The 21,157-nt window shown below is 44.1% G+C and overlaps 1 protein-coding gene across 5 annotated transcripts in view; it reads right to left on the bottom strand.

The window, feature by feature from the left end:
- LOC147009576 (uncharacterized) overlaps window positions 1-21,157 on the bottom strand; it is a 74,340-nt gene that overhangs the window by 40,217 nt on the left and 12,966 nt on the right. For 4 of the 5 annotated variants that reach the window (XM_085862209.1, XM_085862208.1, XM_085862207.1 and 1 more), the window contains exons 4-7: window positions 10,909-10,968; window positions 5,703-6,329; window positions 4,918-5,472; window positions 386-502 (exon numbers count right to left, since the gene is read on the bottom strand). In XM_085862209.1, the coding sequence (XP_085718335.1) occupies window positions 386-502; window positions 4,918-5,472; window positions 5,703-6,329; window positions 10,909-10,968 (1,359 nt within the window). The remainder of the gene's footprint in view (window positions 1-385; window positions 503-4,917; window positions 5,473-5,702; window positions 6,330-10,908; window positions 10,969-21,157) is intronic. The other variant, XM_085862206.1, reaches the window with a different exon arrangement.

Below are 21,157 nucleotides of genomic sequence, written 5' to 3'. Positions count from 1 at the left end.
AAATAAGAGTTGGACATTGGGTGCCACTCCCCTTGCCAAATACTCTGCTTCGGGTTTGCAGTGCAATATGCATGTCTGCAATGGACAAGAGTGTTGGGATGTGGATATGGCATATGCAATAATGGGCCACATCTTCAACATTCTCAGCTTAAAACACAGATGAGGTAGTATCATGTCCTCCCCCAAAGGCCAGACTGCTCTCAGATGCGGTAGCAATGCATTTCACTTAAATGTGACATCGCCTGCAATCAAATCCAGAGACTAAGAAAGCTCAAGGGTGAGAATGGCACCAAATGAGCTCAGCTTTCCCCAAAAATACATGCAAAAGAAAACATAACTCATGCCAATGTTCAAATGAAGGCAGTACCTTGCACCCCATGCTCACCGTTGAATACCGTGGACCTTTCCCTGATCTCTCGCAGTCTGAAAAACGCTCCAAAGTTTGTTCCGAACTTTCACTGTTGATGCTGCAGCTGTTGATCCCGTTGGTTCGTACGTTCTGCTGTTCCAGTAGTCAATGGGAGAATAACCAAAGAAAAAAAAAACAAAACAAAGGAAATAGAAGAACAAGAACAAGAAAAATAAATAGGAGAAGAGGGGCAGGGAACACAGAAAGAAACCAAAACTGAACTCAAATTATGTAAAAATAAAATAAAAGCAGAATAAATGGGAGACAAAATTGCAAGCAAACACTGGGGGGGAGAATGAGAAAGGGGGTGGGGTTGCAGTTTTGTTTGGGGGGGGCAGATGACAGAAACACAGAGGGTATGGACAAGAAGAAATCAAGATCGATGGTGTATATCGAAGGAGGTTAGGAAGAATGACAAGATGGGATGTGGAAGGTTTGTGGGACGAAGAAGGTCAGGGTCAGGGGAGGAAAAGGAAATTGTGGGTAAAAAAAAACTAAAACAAACTTCAGGAGTGGGGGGGGGGGGGGTTGCAAAAGCAATGTCAAGACTAAAGCACAAAAAAAAGAATGAAGATGAACAGAAGTTTGAAAATGGTCGCATAAGAAAGAGAAGAGAAGAGAACAAGAATAAGCATGAGCAAGATGAAGGGCTGAAAGATTTGAAAAGAAAGCTGTGGGAGACAGTGGGTTGGGGGGAGGAAAGAAAAAGAGAGCGAACAGAGGAGGGGGAAAGAGGGAGGAAAAAAAAGAGGTAGAAACCGGTTATGGGAGGCAGTGAGGGTGAGCTGGGCAGCAGCTGCGAAGGAACGAGAGGTGAGGAAAAGCAGTCGAGATAGCATGAAGCTTAATGCATTAGACTAGAAATCGGTTCAGGGCCATCTATTTATTATATACGCAAATTGTTAAAGAGATCATTGAAAAACTCCACTCTCCCACCCCCCACCCCCAGTGCTGGATTAACAATTAGGCAGACAAGGCATGTGCCTTAGGGCCAGCCAAAAATTCTTTTCACATTAAATATTTGTCTTTTTTTGTATTAAATATTTTGTTCTTGAATCAGTTCATCTTTTGTCTGGGGTCCATTTCCATGAGCCCGAGATCTAATTTAAAATTTTCAGGCCATTCTCGAAAATTTCAAAATGTGCGTTAGGGCCAGCCGAGGCTTAATCCGGCACTGCCCCCAACCCATTTACTCCTCCATTTCCCATTCCTTCCCTTCATCCACTCCTATCTCCTCCTAAGCTTCCTTCCCTTCTCTCACAAATCCTGTGGTCTACTTTCTTTCTCGTCTTGTCCCCCATATTTTAATTCCCCCCAATTTCACCTTTCAGTGCATACATAATAAATAGATGGCTGCAGTAAAAGCCTGACAACAGGGTTTCATGAAACGACATTACTGCTAAATAAAACGTGCACGAAATGATATGGACTCGTGTACTTTTTTTTAACAGTTACACATTCAAAAGTACTTGAATCTTTATTATATCTGGCATGACAGATGCACTGCTTCATCTATGCCTGGCAAATGCATTTAATTCGAAACAATGAGCATCAACAGCGATGTATGATCAGACAAGTGAGTTATAACGAAATGCTTTAAATGTTACACATCCTCTTGTTTTTTTGTTTTGTTTTGTTTTTTAAAGGGTTAGGCAACCGTGATTTGTGACGATGACGAACAATGGCTCACTCGGATGATGAACAATGGCTCACTCGGGGAGACAATGGCGAGGCTGTTCCGCATGAACCACTCATACAGCAAGCAATGCCAGGCATGCTGTGTAAATCGTCAACACACTTTGAAGTACGATTCAGCTCCTGCTTGGGGCTCGTAAACATGTGCCATTGGCTCTTCAACGTGAATGTGTGTGCCTTAGTTTCAACCCACACCCAACCAAAGACGACAACCCAGCAGGAGAAAGATCCACCGAATCAGCTGTGAAAAGAGCACTTACGACCTGTAGTTTCGATAGGAATCTGGAATTCGTTCAGGGAGCCGGCGATATCTCACACACTCTTCATTGAAAGATTTACCGGATGATCTTTAGTCTCCGGGGACATCCACCTTAACGTCCATCTTGAGGGAGGATGCACTTTGTGACCTTGGAAAGGCTAAGCTTGCCAATCGAATGGAAATATATAAATATATATATATATATATATATATATATATATATATATATATTTATATATACACATAATTTTGTGATAAGTACATTATCGTTGCTTCCCTACCCTCAACCCAAGAGTGTGGAGCACTTTTAAAGAGAGTCTTGCAAGCAAATACTTCAAACAACCTTAACAACACAGTGGCGTAGAAAAAAATTAGGACACTCGGTGGAGCAGATGCCTCCGCCATGCAATTCCTGATCCACGAGAACATATCAGAGCCAACACATTTTTGAGATATCGTGCTTCACCTTCGATGGTGGAGGTAACAATTAAATAATTATCTGTCCCATATAAAACCAATTTTTACTAGTAGCTCTGAAAGCTCTGCAAAAACTAGCTCTGAAACTAGTTGCTAAAATTAGTGTTGTGGGTTCCTGTTTCCATTATTTGGCTTTTGATGACGTTCCCTAAAAGTCGATGAAACTGGACAGCACTGTACGCTCCCCACTTCTCCATATTGATCCGATCTATCACATTCATCTTTAGTAAAGTCGTTTTATTCCTCTGCTGAATAATAGTTAATATCACGAGACCTCAAACATTGTGTTTATGGTCTCAAGAAGTAGGACCTTTCTTTCTTCGTCATTCATGATAATGCGTTTTTGAATTCAAAATCTATCCGCCAGTGAAAGAGCAAAATGACGGAGGGCAAATGGTGGGCACACAAACATACAGGTAGATAAAAGGTTAAAATTTCACCTACTGATGTAACTCAAAGCCAAGATGCCAAGAAAAGTCACAGAACTGTCCGTAAATTAAATTATTTATATATATATATATATATATATATATATATATATATATATATATTTATATTTATATATATATATATATATATATATATATATATATATATATATTGCCAGGATTGCCTAGAGGTATGCACAATCACCTCTCAGCTATCTAGCATGGGTTCGAATCTCAGAGCAGCTTAACGACTGTCCGAGAAATGGCAATGCTGCTTCGAGATGGTTCTTTCAGTAGTCCCTCATGTTTTGTGGTGCATTTAATAGTATGAGTTCCATTAAGGGCCAGATGTGTACATAAAGGAAAAGAGGGGATGTTGATGACTCATGCTACTCTCAATGACTCGTGCTCTAAATATGTGTTCATGGTCCCTATTCATCACGACCAAGCAATGGTGACGTGCAAACGTAACATTTTGCTTCCAGTGGCAATGAGCATGTTCACAGCAGAAACATTGCCGTTATTGGTCGAGGCACTTCCACATTAGGCTTGTACACACCAGGTATTCGAGGCCACTAGGTATTTTGGAAGAGTTAATTGATTACTTGATTTTGACTTGATTTCAGACATTTCATAAATGGTGGACATTCCTGAGTCTGAGTAGGCAAAGAGTTTGTCTCAGTGTTGGTAAATCTGGGAAGTGCAGCTATTGGTTTCACTCTGGTTGGATGGATATGTATAGAGTAAGTCAAACAGTGCATAATGTCACACGTAAAAATTTGAAAAAATATGTTTATAGCAGTATTTGCAGTATCTCTGTTCGACATCATATCACCACATTTATGCAGGGTGCACGCAAGGTGTGAGCGTACTATTCATTATAATTTGCTCTGTGATCAAATCATGTCCAATAAGAAGTTATTTCATTTGTACTCTACTTTGGTCATAAAAAAAAGAGCACTATGAAGCTATAAGGAAAAAATCTCAACATCCCTTTTAGACGTTTTATGCAAATTACCAATGCAAATGAGGAAGAAGGGTTAAATTGAGAAAATAAAAACTGAAATAAGGAAAAGCGAGGGAGGGTTGGAAGGTTGGAGAGATCAGGAAGTGGGATTTCACCACTTTTCCATGTGTAATAGACAGAATGCCAATACTGTATTTTTAATAACTACTGAGAAAGATCAAAGTGCATTACTGCACAACCTACCCTCCCTAATATCTACCAATATGGACTTCCAGTAACACAAGAGACCAGAATGCCACCTGGGCGGCCATAACTGCATTACAATGACAAGATAGACGACGGTTTTAATCTTCACCATGACATACAGTGATCATTTGTCTTAAACCAAACAAACAATTTGATTTGTTTTATACCGCAGACTGGCCAGCTTCCTGGTTCTGGCAATTTGTACAGATTCGTAGCAAAGCTATTCTGGCAGACAGCACTGTCTCGCTTTATATCGGTCATTCGTCTCAAGGAGGAAAGGGTACATCAGCTTGATGTGAAAGGACCTTGTTGACTGCAGGACTCAATCAGACCACGAGTTTAGAATTTCTCGTCACGTGGCATTCACACCTAGACTAAGAACTCTATTAATAATGAGCAATGCTACACACCTAAAGACAGGAGGGTGGAACCTTACCTGGCCAATTAATGCAGTGCCAATATCATTGGGGCTGTTCGCACAAACACCATCGCCGTCACCATCTTCACCGAGGCCCTCGATGAAGACTCTCAAATCACGCCGCAGTTCCTTGAGGCCTGACACCAGGGGACCGGTCGTGTCGGCCTCAATTCCTATGAGGTTATCAGATGCTTCGTTCCACAGTTGCCCAACCATTGCCTCAAGGCGCCTGGCCTCACGCCTAGCGCCCGTGAGGCGTGCATCATCACGACGGCGCTGATTGGCCAAAAGCAAAGCTAATGCATCAGGAATGTTAGAACTATCGAGGCTACTGCTACCATTCCCATGGCCTTCGTTTTCAATTGCCGCATCACTTTCACCACCAATGGGGCCTTCACGCTTACGGTGAGGTGGCCGCTCCTCATCGTCGGTTAAAATGACTACTGCCGAGCCTGTGTCAACCAGAGCAGGTTCATACAATGAAGAGCACATGGAAGTCTCAACTGCATTAGTCGTGTCACTGGAAGAAGATGGGCTTCCCGCTGGACGTTTCTCGTACTGCAGTTTCAGTACCTGTCAAACATGGACAACCACTTATCATCAAACCAGTCAGAGAGACACATCCATCACATTATTGCTTAGAAAGCTGTGCAACCTGCTTTATAAAAAAAAAAATACGCCAAGGAATACCCAGACAGACCACACACACCTGGGCGAAGGTTATGAACAAGATTATAACCACCGTTGGCTAAATGTACCCCCATTATGGGTTAATTTGAAAATATCCTTGAAAAACACATCACCTTTCCACTCAGTTCATTAATCTGCAGTCTGGCAGCCTTCAGCTCATCCTGCAATCCAACGCCGGCAGCATTTTGCACAGCCTCTCCTGAAGTGGTAGTGTTGCCTTTCGACGACTCAACAGCCAGCTGCCTGTTTTTATCTTCCAATTCTGCCACAGTGCGTCTTAGCATCTCAGCTTCCTCCTCCACAAACTGCAGCTGCCGTCGTAGCTCAGACTGCGCCTCTGATTCTGGTCCGACCGACGTCGATACTCCAGTCCCAGCACCGGCCCCTTCTGTGGCATGTCCGGTACCTGTCACAGTTTCATACTGCGCTCGTGCATCTTCTAATTCCGCCTTAATCCCACGGTTCTCCACTTCTAGCTCGACTATCTTGCGGCCCAGGCTGGTGGCTTCCTCCTCGACAAGCTTGAGACGCAATCTGAGCTCAGCTTCACGAGAGCTCGGCGGACCACCGGCCTCACCAAAGGGGCCACCAGAATCAAGCTCGCCGTAGAAGGCATGATATTTCTGCAGTTCATGCTCCAAACGATCTCGCTCCTTGCCTACTTTTGCAGTCTTTTTCCTCATTAGCATGGCTTCTTCTTTGGCAAACTGCAGCTGGCAGCGAAGATCTGCATTGTCTTCCTGCAACAAAACCAGGTGACAAATGGGAGCAATGGCTCCATTTTTCATCCTGAACTCATGCAATTGTTCTCAAGTCAAAACTTTAAATTTTATTTTCATATCTTCGACTTCACTCAGTTAAAACTCATACTTTACGAACCCGATCAAAGTAATTTCCATTAAATTTTACTTTCAAGTTGGCCATATCCAACGAAGCTGTTGGTTTTGAACAATGACAAATAATTATCTGACGATTTGCAATTTCACAAGGTCCTTTTAGTGGGGCAACTTAGCTAAATATAGCATAACAATTGTGCATTATGTGAGGAAAGCACCAAATTTGGCACACTAGTCGCCTATCATATAATGAACAGATTTGGATATTGGGCCATCTCAAAATTTTTGATGGCAGTGGAAAATGGCTGCCACAGCCATCAGCGGCTGAATTTGAGATGGCCCAATATCCAAATCTCTTCATAATATGATAGGCGACTAGTGTGCCAAATTTGGTGCTTTCCTCACAAAATGCACAATTGTTATGCTAAGTTGCCCCACTATTTGGTTGTCTGGATCACACTGTAAAACTTAATGGGGTTCCATAACATTATATCAATTCAATTAATAAGTAGAATCACTGTTGTGGAAATAAATAAAAAAAACTGCACCTGTAGCTTATCTGGGCCCTGACCTGATGTTGTTTACCCAAATTTGGTAACATTCTGACTGGTGGGCCTGGAGAAGAAGATCTTTGAAGGAATTTATGCGATTTTCCCAGAAATTGACGAAGTCAGCCATTTTGACACACTTCCAGTCACGTGATCGGCATGACCTTCACAATTTAACATCCATACCCTGGCGTAATGTAACGTAAATTTGGTCGCATTCTGACTGGTGAGTCTGGAGAAGAGGATTTTTAAAGGAATTTTAAAGGAAGTCAAGTTACCGGAACGAGCTTCCCCCGTTACCAGTCAGGAGCGGAACCTTGCTGCAACATTTCAGCCGGATCGGCCCGGCGGTTTGGCTGGAGAAGTCGAAATAGGAGACGGATGGATGGACAGACGGACGTAGACGGACAGATAGATGTAGACAGACTGACGGTGCATGATGACAATACCTTATTTGGAATTCCAATTTCAGATAAGCTAATAAGGAGTTAATAAATGTTGAAATACCTGCTCCTCCATGCGGGAGAAGTTTGATTTTATTTTTAGATCCTCGTGGAGGATCTCTAAGTCTTACTCACGTTGTTGTTCTTGTGGACTTTTTTGTTTCACAGCCTACAGTTTTCATCGAAACTTCCTGAAACTTGGCATGTATATGTAAAAATACCCTGCGCAGACAGTAACCATCTCCGATTTTGAAAATTCCTCCGAGAAAAAAAAGTTATGACGTCAAAATATCTCTGCTAATGGAAATCGCCTAAAAAATTATCTCCGAAACGAGGCAAACTTTTTGAATTCTGTTTGCGGGAATCGAACAGGGCATTAGCACAGATGATACATCACTATGACGTCATATCAATTTTTATGACGTCATTCCTATTTTTTGACATTTTTTGTTTCACAACCCAGAGTTTTCATCGGATCTTCGTGAAACTTGCCATGTATATGCAGAAAGCCCACGCGCAGGCAGTAACCATCTCTGATTTTGGAAATTCTACCTAGAAAAAAAGGTGATGTCATAATATCGCCGCTAATGGAAATCGCCGATACCATTATCTCCGAAACTAGGCAAGCTGTTTGAATTTTGTTTGCGGGAATCAAACCGGGCATTAGCACAGATAATTTATCGCAAACCTGATACATCACAATGACGTCATATTCGTTTTTATGACGTCATCATTAAGAGGACGAGGATCTTAGCTCATTTGAGCTTGTTACGATAACATCCAGTTTTCAAGTTATTCTGTCCAGCAGTGCAAAAGTGCATTTGCAAGTATGATAAATTCACCCAATTTCTAAATTGGAGATGACCAACGTTCCCGTACAAACCCAGACTCCAAGAACCAAATTTAAATTCATTCCATCCTGCAGGTGAGGAGTGCATACAAGTCATGTACGCCTGTGCGTATGGACACACACACAAATATATAGTTCAGATTTTCTTTCTGAAGCGGTCATCATTGGTGTTCATATGCAACACTTAAGAGACGAACCCAGGTGAGACATCTGAGAGGCGAATGTGCCACCACTAAGCAATTTTTCCAGCCACTGAAGTGTGATGAGATAATATGATTGGAGGGAAATGGGAGTGTGATTACATTAGGAATATTTACCTCTGCCACCGAAGGTGGACAGATGTTATATGTATTCATCCCTGTTTGTCTGTTTGTGAGCAGGATATCTCAAAATGTTGTTGACGGATTTCGATGAAACTTGGTGGACAGGTTGGGTGTGTGACAAGGACGAATTTATTCGATTTTGATGAAAATCAGACTCTGGATTCGGATACCAGAATGTCTTTAGTGGTTATTCACAATTGAGAGATACGGCAAAAAAACGATATATAGCACGATATCGCAAAAAGTTGTGGATTAGTACGAGTTAAAACAAAGCTTGGGGGATGAGTTGGGTAGGTGACAAGAACAATCAGATTACATTTTGGTAAGGGTCCGGATGCAGATCCGACCTACCAGTGGGATACAAACGGTTACTACCTCCACCATCGAAGGTGAAGAAGGTTATGTTTTCACCCCCTCTCTGTTGGGTTGCCGAAATAGGTGACCCTTATTGTCAGTAATTCTATCTGTTTGTTTGGATGTTTGTTCGTTTGTCATCAGCATAATTGGTAGTAAACGTAGTTTGGAAATTGTGATGGTTGTTAGGGACGCTTTGGTTCCCTAGCAACAACCGAGAAACCTTCATAATCGGTACCGTTCACGCGAAATCAATTCCGAAAGCCATTATCCCACGTAGGGTTATGAAATTTGGCATGAATCTACAGGTGATGCTCTATCAAATATATTCCGGTTTTTGTGATATATGGAATACTTTACCCGCAGCGCCCCCTACAATTAGGGTATGCGCGAAAATTGAAGGCCCCCTAGCGACCAGGTGAGTGCATCGATACGAATGAAACTTTGCAGGTTCATGGTACTCAATGAGTGCTACAACTTTGCCTCAGGACATATTGACCGATTTCGCTTAGGTCAGGGGTCAAAGGTCAATTAGTGCAAAAATCGATAATATGCGAGAGCTGGAGGTGTCTTCACGCCAAATGCTACTCCTCCGAGGGTTATGTTCGGATGGTCATGAAAATTCACACTAATCGTCTGGAATACATTGTGCACAAACGATCGAGCCGGATTTTCGATTGAGATCCTTGTTCACCCACAACACCCCCTCGAACTTTGGGGATTTCCGATTTCAAACCGCATTTTCGGTACTTTTCATTCAAATGGATACCTAGTAGTTATCAGTAGATGGAACTGGATGAGATTTGATATGCATAATCTTAAGGTGATGCCCTATCCGTTATATGACATCCATTTTGCTCTATATCTTATCGTTTCCATGCTCGGCGAACCATCGCCGCCTACCGGCTTGTCTCCTTATTTGTCTGTTTCTCTATTTCTTTGTGTACAGGACCTGAACCGAAATCGAATCAGCTTGTTCTTCTCACCTCACCAACTCATCCACCAATTTTTCAATGGTGAAGAATCACTGAAAAAATTCTCGTATCCTGATCCGGATTTGGATGTTCACCAAAATCTCATCAGTTCCTACTGGTCACACACCCAACCTGTCCACCTGGTTCCATTCGAATCCATGCATAACTTTTTGAAATAACATGCTATCGATAAGTTTTTGGCCCCATTGCCCAATGTTGAAGAATCAATTCTAAAAAGTAAAAAAAATTATTGTATCCAGATTTGGATCTTCAGTAAAATCGAATCAATTTGTCCTTGTTACACGCCCAACGTGTCCACCAAGTTTCGTCTGAATCCGTCCATAACTTTTTTGAGATATCCTGCTCACAGACAACCAGACAGACAAACAGACAGGGGTGAAAACAAAACCTCCATCCACCTTTGGTGGCGAAGTAATAAAACATCCCTTTCTGATTGAGGATCGATGTGATGTTCACGACTTATGCGGTGAAATTTGATTGATGAATCACTGATATTGCAGGGTGTGGTGGGGTGAAGGTGGGTGTATGGTAAGATGGGGTAAGTTGTAGGAGACAGTGAGTTGGTATTAGGGTGGATGGTGTATGGCTGGTTGAGGGGGGCTTAGGGTAGAAGGTGATGGGGATGAAGGAAGACATTTTTTTGTGAAGAGTAGACGAGTTATCACCGGTACCATAAACAAATTACAAATTCCTACCGTCACCGACTGCTCAGAAGGCAATAGAAAACCATCCTGCATAACTTTTACCAACAGAATGCTCCGTCAGTGCTGGCGTTCTGTAAATCATATGGCACATTGGTGATGATTACGATGATTATTATACCTTGATAGGCAAAAAGCTCTTTCGTCTTTGCTAATCACACATGATCTCCTAATTCCGTATCCACACCCAAACTCATGCAGCATTTGCTGCCTATTCATCACCATTTGCAACTTTACAAGACAACCTCCACCCTTAGGGAAGCTCATACCTGCACAGGAAGTTTCTTGTCGCCCTTCGTCAGCTCCCTGCCACGACGGCGCAATGAATTCTACGCACGGATGTGAGAGGGCGACGGATACAGGTGATAGTTACTGAACAAATGTCATTCGATTGAATAACCAAAAAAAAATTTGTAACAATGACACGATAATATAACAGAATGGAAAGTTTCATTCATTCATTTATTCGCACACATTTGAGGCATCTCGCTTTGGATAGAAAAGAAAATCTCAACGACTTGGAGACCGGTTGTTGTTGTTGACAGAGCCGAAACAATGGCAAAACAGAGTCACACGACTGAGGAACACAGCGGCCGGTGGCATTAGACGCAACAAGTGTAACAAAGTGAGTTTAAGGGCCACTGCAACTCAACAACATTGTTGGTGGTAGCTTAGTTGCGACTGTTTTGATTAATCGTGTAATGTGTGGCTGGTTTTTCAGGTGCATGGGTGACAATCGTAACAGTTGAACATGTTCATCTTTCACGACGAGTTATCGGCGACAATTGCGGGGCAGTTTCCGACAATCGCAGACGCCGAGCAATGTATTGACCGATAATTAAACTACAGCTTTCAGTAGCTTCCGGTCACAGCGTCATATCATCTGCAGCATTTATTTGAATAGTTGTAGCTTATGTAAACTTTGAAGACTAAAGTTATTATGAAAGTTCCAATGCAGTGGCCTCCTGAGCCTGACCTGCGTTTCCTTAGGTATTTATCAAACCTTCGGAAACAATACAATAGTGCCATTCTGGGTACATTGTGTTATAAAAAGCTTGAATGACAGTCTCTGCCTCTGAATTGTATTGATACATAGTGTGTGTGATTGTAGAACTGCATTACCTGTGACCTGACTGCAGCGCAAAGTTATCGAGAGTAGCGCTGCAGCTGAGATGGCGTCCCTGAATGTCGTATTTTTTCCTCCCTATCCACGCATTGGCATCATGCTCCACAAGTTCATTAAAGAGTCTTTTCCAGATACCTTGTTCCTGCTGTCATCGAATCATTTAAAAAAAAAATGGTATCATTTGAAGGCTAATAATCAATTTACTTTGTTGGAAATCTGATAATCGATTTATTCGGAACAAAAATTGGTGTCTGTCTCATCATAAAGATGCCTGTTTTAAAAGCACGTCTTTCCGTGAATGAAGAATAAAAATGTGAGCTTAATATAGTGGCACGTTCCCAATGGGAACCGGTATTTACTAGTAAATATAAATATGAGTTCCCTTATCTTCCGCAGCAAGGTCCACTAGCAAGTTGTTGAACATTCCCTGAGCTCGCCTTCTCTCCACCCAAGGATTTATCCACAGTCGCTTCTTCCTCCTGGCACGCCGTTGACGACGTGCCAGCACTTGTGCCAACACAGCAGTGCTCAAAGCTTACACCCTCCTCATCCTCTCCCTGCATTTCTTCTTCATCGCCATTTTGTTTTTCTGACAATAGCGTCATCGACAGTTGCGTAGCATGCGGCAGCCTCCGCCAAAATAAGATTGCATAAGATACGTCGCCGATGATCTTATTTTGTCATGTCGGCCTGTGTGCGGCGGCCCTGAAGCTTTCAGTATCTCTGGCATTTCATGTTGGTCAACACACAAGGCCTGCTCCTTTCCCACTGCTTAGTAATTCCGTGAGATGCATTCTCTGTGTTTCTGGTCTCTTGCACAGAGACAGATGGTTAGTCTTCTCATTCATTTGGAGCGCAGGAAACCCTATGCAAATGGTACAACCACAACAACTTAAACACTGTGAACAAATGCATCAAAATGGCCTCCATTCTCCCCAACAGTGAAGGGAACATTTATTTATTACGTACGCTCGGAAATAAGTGGCTGCGTTGAGAAAAGGAAGAGAAGGGGGAATGGGAAGAGAAACAAAGGAAGATCATGCAGTATGAAGTAGGGGGAAAAATTGCGATGAGACAGGAGAAAGAGGGGAAAGAGTCAAGGGGCACACGTGAAGGATGCAGAACCTGGGAAAGCAGGGCTTCAAAAGTTCTGCTGTATGTGCATACGTAATAAATAGAGGGTCAAAAACAAAATGTGTTTTCCTTCATGACATGGAAAAAACGTGGCACTGTTTCATGGGTACCGCCCAGAACAGCCGTATGTACAGTTGTTTTCTGTGGAGTGAAATTCATAATGCAACGAAAGAGAGACCGGCTTTGGGAGGCGAGGCAGCTGCGCAGATGCGATAACAGCAGTTGGAACAGATTGACACCAAGATATGACACGCGGAGGACGGAGAGAAGTCTGTGAAATGCAGGCAATGAAGAGAAAGTGAAATCAGAGGAGAGGGCATGAGGAGGGGTGAGTTTCGTGTCCGTGGCCATAAGTTGGAAACAGCTGGCAGTGATGGACACGCGTCTTAGATCACCACCCCTTTACAGGAAATTCTGTTTGGGAAGATAACACGTCACGTGTGGTTTGAGCTATCATCAAAATCAGACTCGGGAACATTATTTATATTCATCAAGATTTTCCTGTTTCAGAAACTCAGTGGGTTAGCAACCGAGTTATAAAACAGGAAATAATTTTTGGTTTAAGGAAGCCAATTAGGATCATGCCAAAATAGTCATATTACCCACCCTCGAGGGATGCACACTCGTCTCTGAGCTGCCTCGCCTGGGTTTCAATCTCGGTCCCTCAGGTGGACGTTAAACTGGGTGTCCTGTTTACCAGCATTGGTTGGTGGAAGTTAAAGATCCCACAGTCTCCTTCACAAGGAGTAGGTGAGCTACCGCCGGCACCCTGAACAAGTCACAAATTTCTGCCTTGACTTTCTGGAAGGCAATGGCAAACCACCCAGAAGAAACCTTGCCAAGAAACTGCTTCGGTAGCATCAACGTTCTGTGAAGAGTTTGGTACAGATCATGATCATCATTATTAAATTACATGAGAATAATTATCCATGAAGTTCCACTAGAAAATTGAAGCAGATTCAAGAATACCCAAGAATCAATGGTGCGCCATTTCATGATGAGGACTTCAGGAAAAGTCAGGCATTGTGAATTGTCAGGGGATTGGGGAGGGGGGGAGGGGGGACAGGGGGGGAAGTCGTGGAAATGAAAAAGACTCGCACTGCGTCAATGTCGACTCAGAGTTCATCATCACTGCCGATGAGACCTGGCATCACAATTACAAGGAAAATCGGAAATAACTTTCGGCAGAGGTTAAAGGGGACCACGTCTTCATCCCAAAAGCAACATGGATTGCACGAGGAGGTGTTTCAGAAAAAAAATATCGGGATAACAATGGAATCTTTCCTGAACCAAGAGGCCCCACGAACTTCAATATCGAAATGAAATGACGAACAGTTCTGCCAATGAGCCTGCAACTTATTAGAGTAAAAGGTTTGGGACCCGATTGCAAAATTAAATCAATACCGTCTCATTGCTTACTAATATATCTGGAAAACTTCAGGTTTGTCAAGTACTATTTCTTTTCCTTCCAGATTTCAAACCTTGGCATGTTGCACCAAGAGAAGTGACAGAATGCTTCAGCAAAGCGGATGCGTGGACTCATCAAAGTGCTCATGATGCAAAAAAAAAAAAAACACTTCTGTCCAGGCTGGAGTGCTCCAAGGCAGTGTTCTGGGTCCAATCCTGTTCCTGATCTTCGTCAATGATCTCTCTGAATCTCTGGAAAATCCTCTTTATATATTTGCTGCTGACTCCAACCTGTACCCTGACATCACTCATTCTTCGGACAGGTAGGATGCAGCTTCTTCCCTCCCTTCAGACCTTGAAAAAAATCACGAGCTGGTAAAACACCTTGAATATGCATTTCGATCCTGACACATCTCACACTCTCACTATCTCTCTCCAAAAGGACCGTCTGGCAAACCCTCCCATCTACTTGTTAACAATCCTCTTGAGCAAGTTCAGTCATTCAAATTCCTGGGTCTCACCATCAGCCAGGATCTTTCTTCGGCAAACCACATTTCAAAGTTGGCCTCCAAAGCTCGCCGAGCATCCTCCGTCATGCAAAGTCCTTCCTTTGTACAACTGAACTCGTATCCACCTACAAGGCATTCATCCACAGCTTGATGGAGTACTGCTCTCGCCTCTGGGCTGACTCCCCTGCCTGACATCTTGCTCAGCTTGACGCTGTGGAAACGAAGGCCTTAAATATTATTGGAATCTCTCACGATGAAGCCGAGTCCATTGGGCGTATCACTTCCCCATCGCAGACAGTTAGGTGGTCGTTAGGTGGTCTCTTTGTCTTCTACCACCTCCTTTCTGGTCTCACACCCTCTGCTCTTTCTGTGCTTTGTTTCTGCCCCAGGTTTCTGCAGGTCCACCATCAACCCCCTTCTGGTGAAACTACCTAATCCAAGATCACTTCTCACCTCCATTCATTTGTTCCTCCTTTTTCTCACCTGCAGAATCAACTTCCAAATCCTCTTCAATGCCATTCTTCCCTCCAGGTCTTCAAGACAGCTGTTCACGGCCATTTCAGATCGTCCCCAATCCAAAACCCCGCTAACCTTTCATACCCTCGTTAACCCCACCCAAATCCCTCCTCCTTCCAATTTTCCAGTTTTCCCTCCTTGGAGTTTCCTTCTGTGTCCAACTTGTCCACCCCATGCAAGCATGTTTTGTGCCCTGTTTTTGTTTGTTACGTCCTGATCCATCCGGTGTACTAGCTATTCCACGAGCCTCGACTGTGTACACAAAAACAAACAAATGCATCAAGAAATACACCAAGAAATACACCAAGAATCTTAAAAGGAAAAGCTGACAAATCCACCATGAGCTTGTGGTGTGGACTGGGTCCACATGTAGACCAAACCAGGTAAAGGGTTTTGTATTTGGGAAATGTATTAATGTTTGCGCCACTCCTCGAATGGATGTTAAACTTACATCCTGTCTGTAGGCAGTAGTTGGTGGGCGAGAAAGATCCCACGGTGTCCTTCGTGAAGAGCAGGCGAGCTATGACTGGCACCTTGGCCAAATTACAAATATACAATGTCTATGGGCCAGCTGGATGGCCGAGAGGTACGCACATTCGCCGCTAAGCTGTCCAGCCTGGGTTTGAATCCCGACCTACCTATAAACTGCTATCCTGGTACCTCAAAGGTAGGGTGATTCGTCAATGTGTGTGCCGCCCCTTGGATGGACGTTAAACTGTGCGTCCCATCTGCTACCATTAGTTGGTGGACCTTAAGACTCCACAGTGTCTTTTGTGAAAACGAGGCGAGCTATCATTATATATTTTCCTTTTAGCTTCACAGTGATTCTCTTGTACGTGCTACTTGTGAATGTCTGCAGCTGTAGAGGAACCCTGGTAGGGTTTGAAACAGCAAAGGCCTTACTTTGTGTAGCTCTTCTTCGTTGCTTCATGCAGCTGTCTTTGGATAGAAGATCAGGGGAATCTGTGTGTATATATATATATATATATATATATATATATATATATATATATATATATATATATATATATATATATATATATATATATATATATCCGTCTTCTTGTAAGTGTTCTCAGTTACATGGGGACATACCAGTGACCGATTTAAAGCGTTCCTTTGCAAACGTTGACAGGGAAAAAATAAATAACTTCACAAGTGAATGAAAGGACAATAAAAAAAAGGATTGGAGGAATTTGAAACGAGAAACAAAAGCAGATTGAAAAGCAGCCGTTGGTGATGTAATCAGAGGCGTGACCCTAAAAGAACGTTTCTGCATTCCTCAGAGCTGTGTCATCAGTGCAAGGAGACCACATTTTTCCTGCAGTCTTTGATCTTCCATTTTCTCGGCTTAACTCCTTACGCTTGTCTTTCTGTTCGCTTCCTCTAGCAGGGCTGGCAGGATAGCCTAGAGGTATACACATAGACATCATAGACACATAGACATCTGAGTCGTCTATAGTCTGTATTCAATCTCCACCAAGCTATCAATTGCCATCATGGTCTTTCACAGGAAGGGTGATTTATCAATGCGTGTGCCATCCCTTGGTTGGACGGCATGGATGTTAAACTGGGCATCACGTCTGCCAGCATTCGTTGTTGGACATTAGAGATCCTATGGTGTCCTTCGAGAACAGTAGGCGAATTATCCATGGCTCTTTGGCCCATTTATGAATTCTGGCCAAAATGTGCAGGGCCACTGCATAAATGGCACAGCTATGCCTCAGTAATGATGCAACCCAACCATCAGGCATAATTCATAATTGAATCCAAGTCCAATGTGCATTCGCCAACAATAACTTCATACGAGATGATTTTTAACCCTCTCACAGCAAGCACTACGATTTGTGGCTCCAAAGGAGAGACCATGTGCTGAAGAAGTGAAAATAGATGAAGGAAAAGGACATTGATTCTGTAAATCATCAAACTGCCCACCACCCCAACTCTACAGCACATCACATGATTGTCAGGATAAGTGCAGTAACTGACAACATGGGAATCAGGTAGATGTTAACCTGAGTTTCCATCCCTCAGGTGTACGTTAAGTTGGGTTTCCCATCTAATTGCCTCCCTTGGTGGATGTTGAAGATCCCACGGCGTCCTTTGGATGGAGTGGGTCAGTTTTCATCGGCACCCTGAACAATGTCCAAATTCCTGCCCTGATTACTGCTGGGAAAGCAAAGGAAAACCACCTCGTGGAATCTTTGTCAAAAAGGTATTTTGGCAGCACCGAAACTCCGTGGCAGAGGATGAGAGAGAGAGAGAGAGAGAGAGAGAGAGAGAGAGAGAGAGAGAGAGAGAGAGAGAGAGAGAGAGAGAGAGAGAGAGAGAGGAGCAGACTAGGAGAGAGAGGGAGAAAGAGAATAGAGAAAGGAAAGAAAGGAAAGAGGAGAGGCCGACAGAGAAGAAATGATGATTCATCCATAACACAATGACTGTGTTAGCAGATTCAAGTACAGTGCTGATACTCGATTCAGGAACAACAACAACAACAAAAAAAACTCAACTGAAGAAAACACTAACTCGCCAAAAAATCCACCAAAGTGAAACACCGGGCATTCCGTTATCACAAGCTCAGTCACGCGTGTCATTATCCTTCCACCATGAAGTTACTGTCTAACAGATTTATACGCTGCGCACACTGGCCGCCCTGAGTAAGGACAAAGAAATGTCACAGACAAGCACACACATGTCCGGAAAATGAAAGTGCTCACAAGCCTTGCACTTTGGAGAGCAAATACCGCAATCGGGCAAGCTGTCTCGTACTTATACCTTTATCCTGAAAGTTGCTGAAATACCGTCGCTACCCCCACAATCTCACATCTGCAACCAAATTAATCAACTGTAGGACATCAAATGAACTGAGAGTGGTGACTGTCTTGCTCAACACACAGGTAGAAACAAAAAAGGTGTTTTTTCTCCAAAACACAGGTTAAGGACAACAATAATCTGTGTACTCAAACGTGGGTTCTCCTGAATGCTGACATGGTTTTGAAGCCTAATTGTTCACTTGTGAAAATTTCATGAATGTACAATAATCCATTTTTGGTGTTACGAAGGTTCATCAGCAAGTCTGTGGATTTACGTACAATCAGGTACATTAAAAACAAGGGGTGATTATTCACAAGCACCTCGATTCTTCAACTCGCTCACAAGTATTCAATTACATGACTTCATTATCTGTTATGGTGGAATTTTCAGATTGCTCTGAAATGGCTGTCCTTGTCGGACAGGATCGTGCAGAGGTAGCACGCTTACCTTTGACCTGCCTAATCTAGGTTCAACTCCCGACCCGACTATAAACTGTCAGATTTGTGCTTCGCAGGCGGGGAGTTTCATCTCAAAGTGTGCCGTCCCTTTGAGGAACAATAAGTCAGGCATCCCATTTGCTCACATTCGTTGCTGGATGCATTCGTTTGCTCGCATAAAAAAAAAAAATTACAACTGCATCTTTGTCAAAGAGCAAGCAAGTTAGCACCGGCACTCTCAACAAATTAAATATTCATTGCCACGTTCATTCGAACGAAAGGGCTGGCCAAAAGGGCTGGCCGAACGTCCGCAGCCTGATGGAGTACTGCTCTCCCCTCTGGGCTGGTGCTCCTGCCTCCCACCTTTCTCGGCTTCACGCTGTGGGAACCAAGGCATTTAGGATCATTGGTATCTCCTGCGATGAGGCCGAGTCATGAAAGATTCGGGCCAAAAGAACACAAACCTTTCCCAGCCGACCTCACAAGAAGGTGGGAATTCTTGGAGCCGTTAAAGAAGTAAAAATCTGAAAGAGCAGATATTAAGATGACTGTAAAACATAAGAAGAGCCAGAGTTGCTTTGCAATTCATGTCCCATGCCAATGTGGCATTTTCTTAGTCAAAAAAGGGCATAACTCAGTGAAAAATTGACGAAATGCCCTGAAGCTCAAACTTGCTCTGAAACGTATTGTTACGGCTGTGGAAATTCGCCGAACACCATATAGGTCCTTAGTTCGTTATGCCGATAAGTCCGTGTTCAGTTAGATTTCCCCACCGTTGTTTAATGGGAAATTTCCGAGTGGACAGGGCTGTGATCTTTGAGTTAGCCGTTTTTCTTTGCTATCGTTATTTTGGACCAACCGCTTCACACAACCACCTTAACCACAACCCTCATAACCACACCACCGCGTTTCCACCTCGGCACATGGTTGCCAGAGGCCTGGCCTTCGTCGAGGGAAAGCAGGTGACCCCCGTTCCCCCCTCCCCCGGACGAATGGCATCTCCACGGTGAATTCCACCCGGCATGTGGAAGAAGACAAATATAGCGGCGAGAGAGCGTCCCGATTTGGCGGGAAAATGCTTCCTTTGAGAAGGTTCCCGCATGTTCTGGAAGTATCCCGCATGTTCTGGAAGGAGGGCGGGGCGAGAGCGGAGGGGCGGAGTGTGGGTAATAAAAAGTGCACACAGAGCGTTCGTTCTATCTCTCTGGGGTTGCTGCCACTCTCTCGCTGTCGTTGCTGAAGCTCTCTGGAGTTGTGCTGAGGAGAATCTCTCTCAGTCGTTGCTGACTATCTCTGTCTCTCTCTCTCTCTGTCTGTCTCTCTGTCTCTCTGTCTCTCTCTCTCTCTCTCTCTCTCTCTCTCTCTGTCTCTCTCTCTCTCTGTCTGTCTCTCTGTCTCTCTGTCTCTGCTGAAGCTCTCTTGGTCGTTGCTGAATCTCTCTCTGGAGTTGCTGCTGGGGTTGCGGTCGTTGCTGGTGTTGCTGCTGCCGCTGGACGCCGCGGAAGGAGCTGTGTTGCTTCTGCCGGAGCTGTGTAAAGATCTGGGCTCGTATCCGAGTCAGGAGCTTGGAGCGGTCGGTCGGTGGAGGTCCGGGCGTCGTGAGGGAGACGCGGGCTGGAGGTGCAGCCCTGCTGTGTCGCGCGAACCTGCGCATGCGTGTGGGGAGAGCTGGAGAGAGCTCGCCTGCCGCTTGGCAAGGCCTGGGCGCAACTGCGGCTACGCTAGCTGCCGTGGGGACGGGACGTCGCGACTCGCCCCATCAAGGCACCACGAGGGTGCAGGTAACCCGCAACGGTCTCGTGGGACTCTTTCGGTCTGCCAAGTCCCACGCCATAAAGACCCAACAGGTCCAGTCTGACTCCCTTGTCTGTGAGGGGGTCTTTTCCTTGTTTTTCTTTGAATGACTGTTGTGGCGCCGAGTCCCGTAAGTAAAACCTGTTAAGTAAATGTACATAATAACCATAGTCGGTTGTAGTGTTTTCGCCTTGCCCGTGTCTTTGTCCCCGTCCCGCAGTCTTCAACAAACAACTGAATGCGTGTTTTTTTCCATCATTGCTTAACTGCATGACTGCATGATTGCTTGTATATGTGCTGTTTAATAAATGTGCTTATTTAAATGTACCCCGTTCGTCGTGTCGTTTTCCCCCATTGAAACGCCATATTGCATCTCGGAATAATAGTTGGTTGTTAAATACCGATAATAGAATTGGGTCCGGCAAGGTCTGGCGATAATACCCACTCGGTTATCCCAGAACGGAACGAACCGCTTAAGCGGTTCGTGTCCAAACAGGCTTTCGCCGAGGTACGGTCCCTCGGTAGGTTACCCGCGCAAATACTTAGGTATATCGATATTCGGCGATTGACCTGTCGCGCGCGGGTAGAATAAGGACTGGGCCGTGGTGGGATTAAAAACCCACCCGTGACTGGTTTCTGGCGTTGTTCCAGAAAGTCACGACTGAATTGTCCGTTCGGTGGGCGAGCGGCCGTTATTAGTTAACGCGGTCACTCGCACGCCGGGCAGGTGTAGATTCGTAACAGTATCATAACAAAGCTGTGTACCAAGTTTCAGTTGAATATG

Source organism: Eptatretus burgeri, chromosome 17 (genome assembly GCF_056783735.1).
Source record: "Eptatretus burgeri isolate ZD-2024b chromosome 17, Ebu_testis_v1, whole genome shotgun sequence".
Taxonomy (NCBI): domain Eukaryota; kingdom Metazoa; phylum Chordata; class Myxini; order Myxiniformes; family Myxinidae; genus Eptatretus; species Eptatretus burgeri.
This window is presented reverse-complemented; position numbering and strand designations above follow the sequence as displayed.